The sequence below is a fragment of the Abramis brama genome, assembly GCF_963993115.1.
Source record: "Abramis brama genome assembly, chromosome: 1".
NCBI lineage: Eukaryota > Metazoa > Chordata > Actinopteri > Cypriniformes > Leuciscidae > Abramis > Abramis brama.
In genome coordinates this window covers 67,786,680-67,800,462 of record NC_139963.1, presented here as the reverse complement: position 1 = coordinate 67,800,462, position 13,783 = coordinate 67,786,680, and the positions used below count along the sequence as shown (strand labels likewise).

Here is a 13,783-nt window from a genome sequence, read left to right as displayed (position 1 = left end):
GCCTGAACAGCCTGCTCCGCCCTGGCCTGCCGCCCTGCCAGAGTCTTCAGGTCCCCTTCCGCTGCACGGGCCTGGCCCTCCGTCCCGCCCCCGGGTCCGCCTCCGCTCCACCTCCCTCCTGGACAGTTTTAGGAGCGTCTGGAATCCGCTCCTTAAAGGGGGGGCTATGTAACGATCACCAGCTGGAGTTGCCCTTGAGAGCCACCAGAGGGCACTCCACGTAAGACCATTATCACTCTCAAACTACATTTCCCAGAACTCACTGCCTGGACTCATTATCACTGATCACATTCACCTGTACCTCTTTCACTGATTGCATTCACCTTTGTCTTATCATCCTGTTAGTCTCAGTCTATATATACCTTGTCCATTCATTCACTCACCGCGAAGTCTTGTTTGTGTCACACTGCATTTCAGAGCATTCTCCTAGTTTTCGTGTTTCTTGGTTCTTGATATCTTGCCCTGTTCCCTGGTTTACTCTCTTGCCTCTGGTCCCTGCCTGTTTGTTTGTTTTGTTTGTTTCTTTGTTTTGACTGCCTGCCTGTGTATGAACCTTGCCTGTACTTTGGATTACGCCTCTGGATTGTCCCAGCCAATAAAGCTGCATTTGGATCTACCTTCGAGTCTTGGAGCAGTTCATGACACTTACTGTGTAGAAATGGGTCAAGTACAAACTATAGAAGTACAGTGTTTGAACAGGATGTGAGAACATGAGCAGATGCTGATAAACTAACTCTCCTCCAGTATATAAAGATAACCCAGAGCTCAACAACGCAATATCCAGACATTCACATTGATCTACTGAACTGGTTTGTGTCGTGAAAATACACAATTTAACCATTAAACCTTTTTAATAATTATTTATGTATAATTCTGTTTTAAATTCCGTGCAGAGTTCAGTATTGTTTGAGAAACAATGGCGGTCTGGACTGTCTACCTGTCTCTCGGTCTTCTCGTAGCTTTGAGTGTTTCAGGTAAGAGCATTATTCCATGTTTCACATCATAACTGTTAACTATAGCACACCTGGGACTCTGTAATGACTTATCAGAATGGTTTAATATAGTTTGTGCAATAAAATAAAGTTTGTTTCTTAATTATTATCATAACAGTAAGACAATAAAACAATAATATTTATACAATTATATCAGCTAAAGTTATAGATTGTTAAAAAATGTATTTGTATTATTATTATTTTGAAAACAAAATCATCAACAAATGTATGTGTTAATCCGTAGTATATTATTATTATTAGTAGTAGTAGTAGTAATAGTATAGCAGTACCACTACTACTGCTGCTGCTACTAGCAGTTCTGTTTTAATAATGTAGTATTTCTTTCTTTTTAAGTGGAAACGAAGCCTATTGGAAATGAACGTTGTCGCGGTAAGGTTTCTCTAGTCTTCTACTTCTCTTGTCAGTGTGTATGTAAAGTACAGTCCAAAAGTCCAAAACCTTTGCATTTCTCTACCTTACCCAGTCAACATGTTGATCTCACAGTGATCTCTCCATATGATTTTCAATGCACGTTTTCCCTCCAGTTTTTTTTTTTTCAAGTTTGATGTCACCATTATGGTGATCGGTGTTTGCTTTAGTTGGGCAGTTTGAGTCTTGTTGTATTAATGGCTGCTGGAGTGTGTTATGGCAGAAACAATAAGAGAAAATATGATCAGATGATGTCATTTACTTGATGATGATGATAACGATATAATCATCAGTTAGTGCTCTGATCAGGTGATCTCTTCTAGACCTTCATATGTGTTATAAATTTCATATAATTGATCATATTAATATTTCAACAGCATGACGTTCAACAGTATTTAAATAAAAAATCTATACATTTCAAATATTTTTCATTGAGACTCTCAACATTCAAGAATCAGCACATGAATCTCAATAACGGTGACATGCTTTATGACGCAATGCATTTTGGGAGACACTGATGAGTTTTGTAAGATGCACCCAGAATGCATTACGGTAGAGAACCATGTCACCATTATTGAGATTCACATGATCATTCTTCATTCATGTCAGTGGCAGAGGTTAATTAGTGGCAGATGTTAGTTAGTGGTTAATTAGTGGCAGAAGTTAGGTTAGGTAGTGGTTAGTTAGTGACAGAAGTAAGTTAGTGGTTAGTTAGTGGCAGGTTTAGTTGTCACAACGAACAAGAAAGGTTGACATGGAGAAGATAAATCTCCTAATTTAATCAAACGGTGAACGGAGGAGAGTCTGCTGGAGAAAAGAGAACGAGGCAGAGATCGTAAAACAACAAGAACTAACATGGAATCCGATTTTTAGAGATGGGGGGAACTGAGCGATTAGAAATGTTCTACCTTAAATGTTATTTAATTGCATAAATGGTCATTAATGGAAAACAAAACAAAAAACAAACAAATAAAACTTCCATTTAACAGCCTGCAAGGAAGGGTGGTCTGCCTATGGATGCAGATGCTTCAAGATTTTCTTTGACCTTCAAACATGGGCTGATGCAGAGGTATGATACATATGAAACATAAAAATCATATTATATTCTTGGTTAAATTTACAACTTAAGCTATGTAAACATCTTTGACACCTGTTAATTTTTGCAGGAAAATAATTTCAACTTGTTCCTCAGTTTAAAAACAAAAATATGTCCACAGTTAATAATGGAGTTCTGGGGGCGCACATACATCACTGTGATGAGAATACAGACACAACACAATTCATGTTGTCATGAGAGGATCACTAAATATATTGTTAACTTAATACGTGTTAAGTTATATCTAATCTATATGTACCATATAACTAACCTTTTATAGTCTCACCTCTAAAGACAGAATAAGGCAAAAAATAAACTACATGAGTAAAAATTATTTCGATGTTAATTAAAGGCGTGTCACAGATTTTAATTTAAAGCTATACATTAATTTTATACATTTATGTTTGCTCATGTCTCTACAGAAATTTTGTTTGGCCTTGGATGGGAACCTTGCTTCTACACACAGCAAAGAGGAGGTCAGTTTTGTACTTAGTTTGATGAGAGGAGGTGGGAGCTGGAATCGTTCCTGGATCGGAGGTCATGATGCTGTTCAAGTATGCAAATATTATTTTGATTATGCTTTTTGTACTACTGCACAGCAAAATCCCCAGTGTTAAGTCAACACTGCTAAGTAAGGAATAATGTACATACAGCCGGTTGGTCTATTTATATAAACCAGACTATTACTAACCAGACAGACTTTATTTCTGTCAGACGTCAGCAGTAGTTCTCATTATTCTGATCAGTGTTTGCTAGTTGGGCAGTTTGACTCTTGGCTTTTCATGTTTCATGTTTTCATAAAAAAAAAATATATACATATATATAATTTTTTTTTTTTATTGGGAAAAATCTTTAGACTCACACAGACATGAAGACATCAGCATTTGAATCTCACTGTTACTACAACCAACAAGTAACTTAAAAAGCAAAGAGTCAAACTGCAAACTAAAGTTGCAGTTGTAGTTCTTGTGTTTCTCTTTCCTTCAGTGATTCTGCCTGTTAACAGCAGGTGTTCATCAGTAATGTTCAATCATCATTATTAACTAAATCACAAACATAACCGGAAGCAGGAAATGGAACTATGGGAAGGCCAAGCCTACCAAGCCTAAACAAAGTACTGGTCTTTCCTTATAAATTTTGATACAGAGTTTTATTTTATTTGTCACTTCGGGGTAGGTACACAAAACTAATTTTCGCAACAACGCTTTATCTGTAGAGTGGTAAAGGGATCCTCCATAGGGAGAGACTAGTTGGCACTTCAGCACTGCGTTGTCATCGGTCCAGGCGAAGGTCCTTCATCAGATCTGGATCCGGCCTGGATCCGGCAGGCTGCGGGAAAACCTCGGGATAAACAAAGACACTAAAATTAGCGTAGATGCCATTCTTCTCATGATGTAACAAGTACATCAGGATTTATGGGAAGTGTTCCCGGTTCCGGCTGACCTAATCTATGCAGCCTAACATTGTATTATAGAAGTCTATAATGTATTATGTGAAAGCTAGGTCAAAGAGATGTGTTTTTAGTCTAGCTTTGAACTGACAGAGTGTGTCTGCTTCCCGGACAATGGTAGGAAGACTGTTCCAGAGTTTTGGTGCTAAATAGGAGAAGGATCTACCGCCAGCAGTCGAACACTTCCCATAAATCCTGATGTACTCGTTACATCATGAGAAGAATGGCATCTACGCTAATTTTAGTGTCTTTGTTTATCCCGAGGTTTTCCCGCAGCCTGCCGGATCCAGGCCGTATCCAGATCTGACGAAGAACCTTCGCCTGGACCCGATGACAACGCAGTGCTGAAGTGCCAACTAGTCTCTCCCTATGGAGGATCCCTTCACTCTACAGATAAAGCGTCAGAAAAATTCAATTTGCGTACCTACCCCGAAGTGACAAAATAAAATAAAATTCTGAATCAAAATCTATAAGGAAAGACCAGTACTTTGTTTAAGCTTGGCTTGTAGGGAATTCCAAACCTGCGCACATATATTCAAGCACACATAACTATAGAACCAATTCTTAATGTGCATGTGAACGCCATCAGCGTTTCTCACAGGTTCGCGTTTAAAGTCTGTGTAGAGAGAATGGTGTCGCCTTAGCGGCCCCTAATTTAATAACAAATGATTGTTGCGACGGAAGCGAATCGATTAAAACTATCTTTAGCTAGAAAATAACTTTATTAAAGAACCGCTATAAAGCCAAAACAATCTCTGTTACCTTAAATTATACGCTTATCTCTGTAAAGCTGCTTTGAAACAATCTACATTGTTAAAAGCGCTATATAAATGAAGATGACTTGACTTGACTGACTTCTGTTCACAGGAGGGAACTTGGTTCTGGAGTGATGGAACCAAAATGAACTTTGAACACTGGTCGCCTGAGCCCGATGATGACTGGTACAATGAGCGCTGCCTTGAGCTGCAATATAGTAAGTGCTTTTAATGTTCATAAACACATTATTTAGTTTTTCATAATATACAAATGATAAAAAACAACATTGTTTTTCTTTTTTGCAACAGGTGGTGGCTACTGGGATGATGACGTATGTACTGTAAAGAAGTCGTTTGTGTGTGTGAACTGAACCAGCATGTGCAAAATCAATAGAAGAAACAAGCACCTTTAACTAATTTACTTTCCTTTAGAAATGTTCAATGGAGGTAATAAATGTGTTTTAAAAAAAAGGATAATTTAGGTTGTTGGATTGTTTTTTTTTTGTGAATGCTATGTTAAATGACGCCTGTTAAACACCATTTTTTATATATACTTAATTATAATAAACCACTCCACGGTCTCTCTTTTCTCACTAACACAAGTTAGAATAACTAATTTGGCATCCTAAAATGGCACCAAGAGTAAAAAAAATAAAAATATATATATTCACAGACTTTGTGGCTCAGATAAGGTCCAGTTCTGGTTTATTTCTTTGCTCTTGGCTGACATGTGGCATTGCTATGGCCTGCTTGTGGCCCAGATCTGGCAAACAGGAGCGGTCCACCCAAGGGCCGTCATTCCACGCTGCATGAGGGCCAGATAATCTTTCCACATGTGCCAGACGTGGGCCGGATCAGGGACGTCACAATGTTTCAATGTGGGGAGGAACTAAAAATAAAGGCATTGACCAACTGAAACCTGCTCTAAAGTCAATCAATGGCATAGTATTATTTTTGTTATTTAAAGAGTGTGTTAGTAGTGCGCCTATGTGACTCCACAACGCATGTACAATTTGTTTATTACACACACACACACACACACACACACACACACACACACACGACACATATTACTAATAAAATATTATTATTGTGTATAAAGATATGGAAGACAGCAAGCCTTGTGTCAATGCAGAAAGTCCTTTGTTTTCTCAGAGATCATCTTTGCTCCAGCCGTGCAATCCTTACAATCCCACAATCCCACATACTGACATCCGTGTCCCTTTTTGGAAAATCTGCTTTTTACATAAACACGATTGTTCTAAGCTGTAAATGAAAGATTATATGTAGTAATCTGAAGTAAGCTTAAGTGTAAGTTTACAATACTATTTCAGACTTTCCTCTTAAAAAAATTCATGTTTAATTAGCTGTTTCTTTTTTAATTATTTGTGAAACGTACTAGTAATTAGTAATTTCCGAAAGGAAAAAAAAAAAAATGTTTCAAAGTCATTTCTACACATTTTTTTTTCAGGGTAATGTTAGCAAATTCAAAAGTTGTGTTGGTCTTAAACTCGATGCATCAAAACTTGTGATTGATATATTCAACACACTGTTAACAGTTTCAGAGTGAAATTACAGTTTATCCCAGGTTAATAATTGCATTACTTTCACAGTTAGTACTCGTGAAAAAAAAAAACGAAATAATGGAGGGATAATAACTTCAGGAGAGGTACATTTATGATTTCTTCCTTCTGTTGAACACAAAAGGAGATATTTTGTTGGTAACCAGACAATCAATGGACTGAAGTCAGTGGGGTCCATCATCGGTTTAGTTTACATCATTCTTCAAAAAAAAAAAAAAAAAAAAAAAAAATATATATATATATATATATATATATATATATATATTTAACTAACTTTAACTAACTAACCCGAAAACTCTAAATTACCTCCAGATATAACAACCTAAACTGCTGATGCAGTAAATACAGCAACAAAAAAACATTGATAAAAGCAGCATTATTAATTATTTATGCCCCAGTGCATGATGAGAACACCAGTACCAGAAAAGTTGAGTAGTCTTTACTTAATTTTATAATATTGATATTTACACTTTAATTTCTACAACCTTGAATTGAGTACTAATATATTATTGACTTTTTAATAGAAATTGTATTTTTTCTGAAGTATTAACTTCACAACATTTTTTATCAGTGTATTTTTGATGAATGTTCTCATAATGTTGGCAGAAAACATTCTTTGAATGTTCTTTAAATATTAAGAATCACTAACTTTCTGACTCAATAAAAACAGCTTTGGATGATACATACAGAAATCCCCTGAGTTTGAATAACAGTCCAAATGATGATGTATGACTTTCTCAGATTAAAAAAAAAGACAAGTTATGCAGTGAACATTGATGACACACAGATTAAGTGTTGGAAGTCATTTCTCCCTCCACTGGAGTCATGGGATTTGTGGGATTTGACCTCGGAACACACAGACCCCTTCTGATTGGCTGACATGCATCTTGTGTAACATGAGTACACTTATTACACAATGTCCAGCAGAAAAACTCAGTTTGCTGTTTGGGCTACCTGATCACATTACTACAGTAAACGCAGGGAAATACTAATCAGCATGTGAAGAAATAATACACTTTTAACAACTTTACTATATGAGCCAAAGAGGGCAGAGGTGATAGTCTGTTGTGATGTTGGTCTATTAATGATTTTAATGTTTTTCCATTGGGGCTTATATAAGATTGATTGAGGTTAATAAATCTGCATTGTATATTATTGTTAGATGACAACAGATCAATTTGATGAAACTAAAAGTCAATCTTCTATATGAGCAGTAACCAGCAACATAATAGAAACAGTCTACTGAAAAACTAGTGGTTCTTATGAAATCGACCAGAATAACTGGACAACTGAACACTTTTTAAGCAGAAAGTGTTTTTTTTCTTTTTCATATTTGACGAGCTTGAAGACAATAGAAAGCGTACTCTGAACATTTATTATTATCTGACAGCACTCACACACACATAGACTAAATTCAGATACTTTACAAAAGGATTTGTATGTTTTTACAAACTGGTTTGTAAACATTACAAAAATATATTTGGCACAGCCAATTCTGCACCTTCAGTGTATGACTACATACAGTACATTATCAAAATAAAGACAAACACAAACATAAGCAGATCCATTTTCAGTTGAAAAATCATTAAAAGTAAAAACAGTCTGTGCATTAAAGTTGATGCCTAATACTTATGCAATATCAAAAAAACATTTACAAAACATCTTCAACTCCCTCATATTTAAATAAATACTCAAAGATGAATATTCAACACATTTACAAAAGCGCTGTACCGAAATCTGACTGTTTCTGAAAAAAAAAAAAAAAAAAACTTTTTGATTATAACAAGCTTAATACTGCCATGATTAACTTTTGAAATGATTCAACAACCAATATAAAATTATCCAAGCAATTTGCAACAGAATGCAACACATTTTGAAGTCTTTATTCTGGTTTAGTTGGTTTTTACAGACGGAGAGAGCATCAGAGTACAGGAGAAATGTGGAAGAGTCCGTGTCTCAGTTACTGTGTCTGTCAAACAGCAGAATCAAGCGCTGACAGATTCTTCATTTCATGAGTCTCTGCTGGTTCTGTGTTCTGTGTTTAAAACAAGACATTGTTATTTGGCAACTACACATCTGAACTGTGAGGATGACAAACCTTGCAGATCAGTTTATATCACACATAATTCATGTATTACCATGAGTTGACGGCTGTGTCTTTTATGTGTGTTCCTTTGATTGTGTGTAAATCTGTATCAGCGAAGACAATTACAGATTTAACATTGATATACACAGTTGAATGTGCTGTATAGGCCCACATGAGAGCTGTATTGAATCAAAATCTGAACTTACTTAGTTGGAACAACCTTCCCTATATGACATTAGAGAGAGAAAGTTGTTTAACATGTTAATAATAATTATTAAGGGAAAATCAGAATCACAGGAATAAATCAGTCTCTGTAAGGAGTATGTGAATGTTTGTCTCATTTTACCAGCATTGAACCTCCTTCATTTCAATAACTGTTTGCATCTGTTACAAATTAACATTATGGATACTGCCAAATAAACCAGTGAACCACCAGCCCTGTTCACTGTCATATTAGCATACACTCTTAAAAACTACAGGTTATTTACTGTTATTGAAGCTTCAGTGAAGAAACTTTAACATCCAATGAATATTTCCATTGTTTCAAGGTTCATTATAGTGTAAAAGGTTTCTTTAGATTATTAAAAACTCACAATAAAGGCCTATTTACACCACTTCATGCATTTTTACTGACTGGAAAGCTATTCGATTTGTTAAAACGGTTCCATTTACACTTGGCCACATAAATCTGTCTCTGCAAAATCAATACAAATTCGATCTTCAGTTCCCGCGCTATATGCAAAATTAGTGTGTTTTGTGTTTACGCTTTATGCATAATTCTGTTTGAAAACAGTTGAAAACATAAACCAGTTTGGAGTTATGAGCCATTACAAGTCGTATAGGCTACATTTTATCACTGTAGCGCCACCATCAGGCCGATCGGGGCGAGCCTTGGTGACGTTGTAGATGCTGTGAGAACTATCAGCCCTAAAAGTTTCAAGTCTCTATGACTTACGGTTTGCTCAGCCTGATCACTTTTAGGGGAGAATGCTGATCCTTGGAAATTGTAGCATTTACAATTGGGTTTCAGTGCTACACCCTTGAACTCCTGATAATAATAAATAAAATATATCTTTTTTAAAAGATACTTACAGTAAGCATGCATTAGTAAAATGAGCCAATACAAGGCAAAAACACATTCGGAGGGGAAGACAATGACTCTCAGATCCTTCAAGATGCGCTCACCGTTTCCTAAGAATTAAAATGATAGAATAACATTGAAGAGAAATGAAGATACACGGGACATTTAAAAGCGAAACGGTAAAGCACATTTTAGTAGTTGTATAATGTTGTGTTCGGTTCATTTTCAGGAAGGTTTTTTTTTTTTTTTTTTTTTGTAAAACTGTTAAAAGTTAAAAGATTTCTATAATGTAATATACTATTTTAGATATACACTTACGTGCTTTCAGGATCAGTTCTGCTGTCAGTGTAACAGAGCTCAACAAAACAAGACCAACTGCTCCAAACATGTACATGATGAAATTACAGAGATGCACTATAACACACACACACACACACACACACACACACACACACACACACACACACACACACACACACACACACACACACACACACACACACACACACACACACACACACACACACACACACACACACACACACACACACACAAAACAAAACATCAAACAATCAAACAATCAAATAGTTGCATTAATTAAACTGATGTCTTGTCATTGCAACATTATATAGCATAAATACAATCAAGTTTATATATATATATATATATATATATATATATATATATATATATATATATATATATATATATATATATATATATACAGTGGGGAGAACAAGTATTTGATACACTGCCGATTTTGCATGTTTTCCTACTTACAAAGCATGTAGAGGTCTGTAATTTTTATCAAGAAAATCAAGATAACATTTTTATCTTCTTAAAGAAAAACTAACAGGTCTGTGAGAGCCGGAATTCTTACTGGTTGGTAGGTGATCAAATACTTATGTCATGCAATAAAATGCAAATTAATTACTTAAAAATCATACAATGTCATTTTCTGGATTTTTGTTTTAGATTCCGTCACTCACAGTTGAAGTGTACCTATGATAAAAATTACAGACTTCTACATGCTTTGTAAGTGGGAAAACCTGCAAAATCAGCAGTGTATCAAATACTTGCTCTCCCCACTGTATATATATATATATATATATATATATATATATATATATATATGAAGAGTTCAGATGCAAAAAGCCTCTAAGTGCCATCTGAAATTTTCTTCTAGAATGATCATTTTTATCAAGCTCGTATATTTAAGTTCAATAATTTCACTTAAATGGCAATGCAAATTACCTATTAATTGTCATTTAAGTGAAATTACTTAACCTAAATATACGAGTTTTATAAAAAATTATCATTCTAGAAGAAATTTTCAGATGGCACTTAGAGGCTTTTGCACCTGAACTCTTCATATATAAATATATATATATATATATATATATATATATATATATATATATATATATATATATATATATATATATATATATATATATGCATGTATGTATGTAAACTTTATTGTATTTATGCTAATTAGGATTATTACATTCATTTTTAATTAGGTTTCATATAAAGATTCAGCAGTGAGTAATTACATGTATTTGATCCTTGTTGGTTTGTCTCAGTCTGTTGTTGTCTCTGGATTCCTGAATGTTCTGTCTCTGTGTTAAAACAAAACTGAAATCTGATTCAAAAGCCAAAAGGATGTGAAGAGAATATGGATTTATCCTGGGATCATAATATCATAATAGCTATTCTAGTAATAACAAAATACAGACAACAACATGGTTTTATTGACTAATTTACTGAAAGGCCTACAAAATCAATCAATCAATCAATCAATCAATCAATCAATCAATCAATCAATCAATCAATCAATCAATCAATCAATCAATCAATCAATCAATCAATCAATCAATCAATCAATCAAATGGTCTAGTAAAGGTAGAGAATACCCAGTGTTGGGCAGTAACTGATTATTCAGTATGCATAATGTTTTCATATTCCAAAAATTAAGCACTTGAAAATACATTTAAATGTTAAAATACTCATAATCAGAATACACAATGGCAGTAAATTATTCATTATTGATTGATTCTCCCTAATTATTATTATTATTATTTTATAATATAGTTTGTTGCTTTTACGTTCAAGAAATACTCAGAACATGGAGAAGCCATACAGCATATATGGCAACTGAATTTACAGAAATCATTTCACTTTTAAGGAAAAGTGTGTGAAAAAATGCTGTTGATAACTGAATACAATATATTTGCAGCCTTATATACTAAACTGTTTTATGTTTTTCACATTTCAGTTTTTTTTTTGTTTATATTCAATGCCCCATAATGAAATGTGTAATTATTTAGCAAATGTATTAAAAATAACCAAAAACTGAAGTGTCACATTGGCATTAGTATTCAGCGCTGAGGTGAAGCACATTTGCCAGTGAGTGATTACAATCTCTGGTCTTTTGGAATATAATAAGATGAGCTTTGCACGCATGGATTTCTGTAAAGCTTGTCATTATAAAGTGAACATACGGCCCAGTCTAATGTCCTGAGTTATCTGGATCAGGTATTTATTTATTTATTTATTTATTTATTTATTTATTTATTTATTTATTTATTTATTTATTTATTTATTTCAGCTTTCCTTCTACCCTAACCAGTTCTCTAGTCCCTGCCGATTACAGTATAAACAGCTTCCACTGCATGATTAAATGAAATGATGAAACCTCGGCGTTGGGATGGTGTTGTACAGATGATGAACAGTGTCTGGTTTATTCCTGAGATGACTCTTGGAATCAAGGTTCATCAGACACTGAATCTTTGGGTGTCATTTTACAAATTTCAAGCATGTGTTATTCACTGAGGAGAGGCTTCTGCACAGCCATTTTGCCATAAAGATCAGATCAGTGAATGTTGTAGAGATGGTTGGTTTCTGTATATCAGTTAATTAATAATAATATGGCTTGGCAAATTATACGTTCAGATAACATCTTCCAAGTAAATGAACACGAGTGGAGAAAATTCTCTTCCGTCTTTCACACGCTCTCTGTACAGTAACTATCACAGCATGTCAAGCACTAACTAGGTTCATGGCATTAAATAAATAATGGTGCAAATACCAGTAAATTGACTAGAGGGTTTTGTGCTGGCGTAAGCTGTTAGTAAATCTGACCCCGTGTGTCAATGTGATATTTCAGTTTTTTTCTTATTAATACATTTTCAAAATTAAATAACAAATATGTTCTTGCTTTTTCATTATGGTATCTGGAGTGTAGATGTGTGTGGGGGGGGGGGGGGGGACTTATTGTTTTTTTCTTATAATAATATGAATGATGATTTATAAATTTTACATTTTTATTGCATTAGTTTGCATATATAAGACATACACATCACAGTAATCTAATTTCTACTTCTTAGCGCCATATTTTATGTTTTATAATTACAGTGTAGGGTAATAAAGGACACTGTTGTATGTCAGTGATGTGTAATACCTGTCATGCTGTTTTCATACAAAGCAATCATCTTCAGAACTTGCATAAATACAATGACCCAGGTCCATCCCAAATACTCTGTAGATTAAATAAAACACTTCTGATCAGCACATCTCTTACAAAACAATGATTTTAGTGTATTATAAATGTAAACCTTACAAAAAATATTTGTCCTTGCATAAAAGCCGACAAATTTGTGACTTACCACAACAAATCTACTTACAAATATTTTTGTTATATTAACAATATAACTATATAATATATTCGGGGGGGGTTTTTTCTAGATGAAAAATTACAATTATTTAAACATAAAATAAAGCAGCGTACCTTTCTCCCCTTCCAACATGGTTAGATAAACATAAATTACAAGGAAGATATCTAGGAGTGGTGTTGTTATCATCCAGAATGATGTTATCCATCTTTGGTGGAGACCTGTGAATGAAAAGATGAATTCATCAACTTTTACAGGTCACATAAATCACATACAAATCTGAGAACAGTCATCATGAAATCAAATTTGTTTGTTGTTTTACCTTGTAATATTAATACAAAAAATGTCATAACTGTCACCGTTATGTTCTGCTAGTTTTCATTTGTCACGTGTTCCTTGTTCTCATTTGCTGCCACTCATCAGTTACCATGGAAACTAACAGTAATCATCATCACAGTTGTTCGTTATTTTGTCATCACCATGTATTTAAGTTCCTCCTTGTTCTAAGTATCATATTAAATCTTATGTTATTGTATGATCGTCTTCATCTTCTGTGGAACTAAGCGTTACAATACCTTCAATATTTTTTTTTTTTGTCAATAGCAACTCCTGTTTCATGCAGACTTTAAATTATGAT

The 13,783-nt window shown here is 34.4% G+C and overlaps 2 protein-coding genes across 2 annotated transcripts; one reads left to right on the top strand and one right to left on the bottom strand.

Annotated features, from left to right (window-relative positions):
* The first annotated feature begins 793 nt into the window (after nt 1-793).
* LOC311096093 (galactose-specific lectin nattectin-like) lies at nt 794-5,191 on the top strand. Its single transcript, XM_084135055.1, has 6 exons — nt 794-974; nt 1,347-1,382; nt 2,411-2,490; nt 2,940-3,071; nt 4,835-4,940; nt 5,032-5,191. The coding sequence occupies exons 1-6, from the start codon at nt 917-919 to the stop codon at nt 5,091-5,093; spliced, it is 474 nt and encodes a 157-aa protein (XP_083991181.1). The 5' UTR covers nt 794-916; the 3' UTR covers nt 5,094-5,191.
* A 2,477-nt stretch (nt 5,192-7,668) lies between these two features.
* LOC311066428 (uncharacterized protein) lies at nt 7,669-13,436 on the bottom strand. Its single transcript, XM_084087612.1, has 8 exons — nt 13,263-13,436; nt 12,936-13,013; nt 11,029-11,094; nt 9,791-9,886; nt 9,484-9,582; nt 8,598-8,616; nt 8,444-8,495; nt 7,669-8,340 (listed from the first exon to the last, which is right to left on the bottom strand). Exons 1-8 carry the CDS (start codon nt 13,333-13,335, stop codon nt 8,278-8,280), a joined length of 546 nt encoding a protein of 181 aa, XP_083943738.1. The 5' UTR covers nt 13,336-13,436; the 3' UTR covers nt 7,669-8,277.
* Nucleotides 13,437-13,783: the final 347 nt, after the last annotated feature.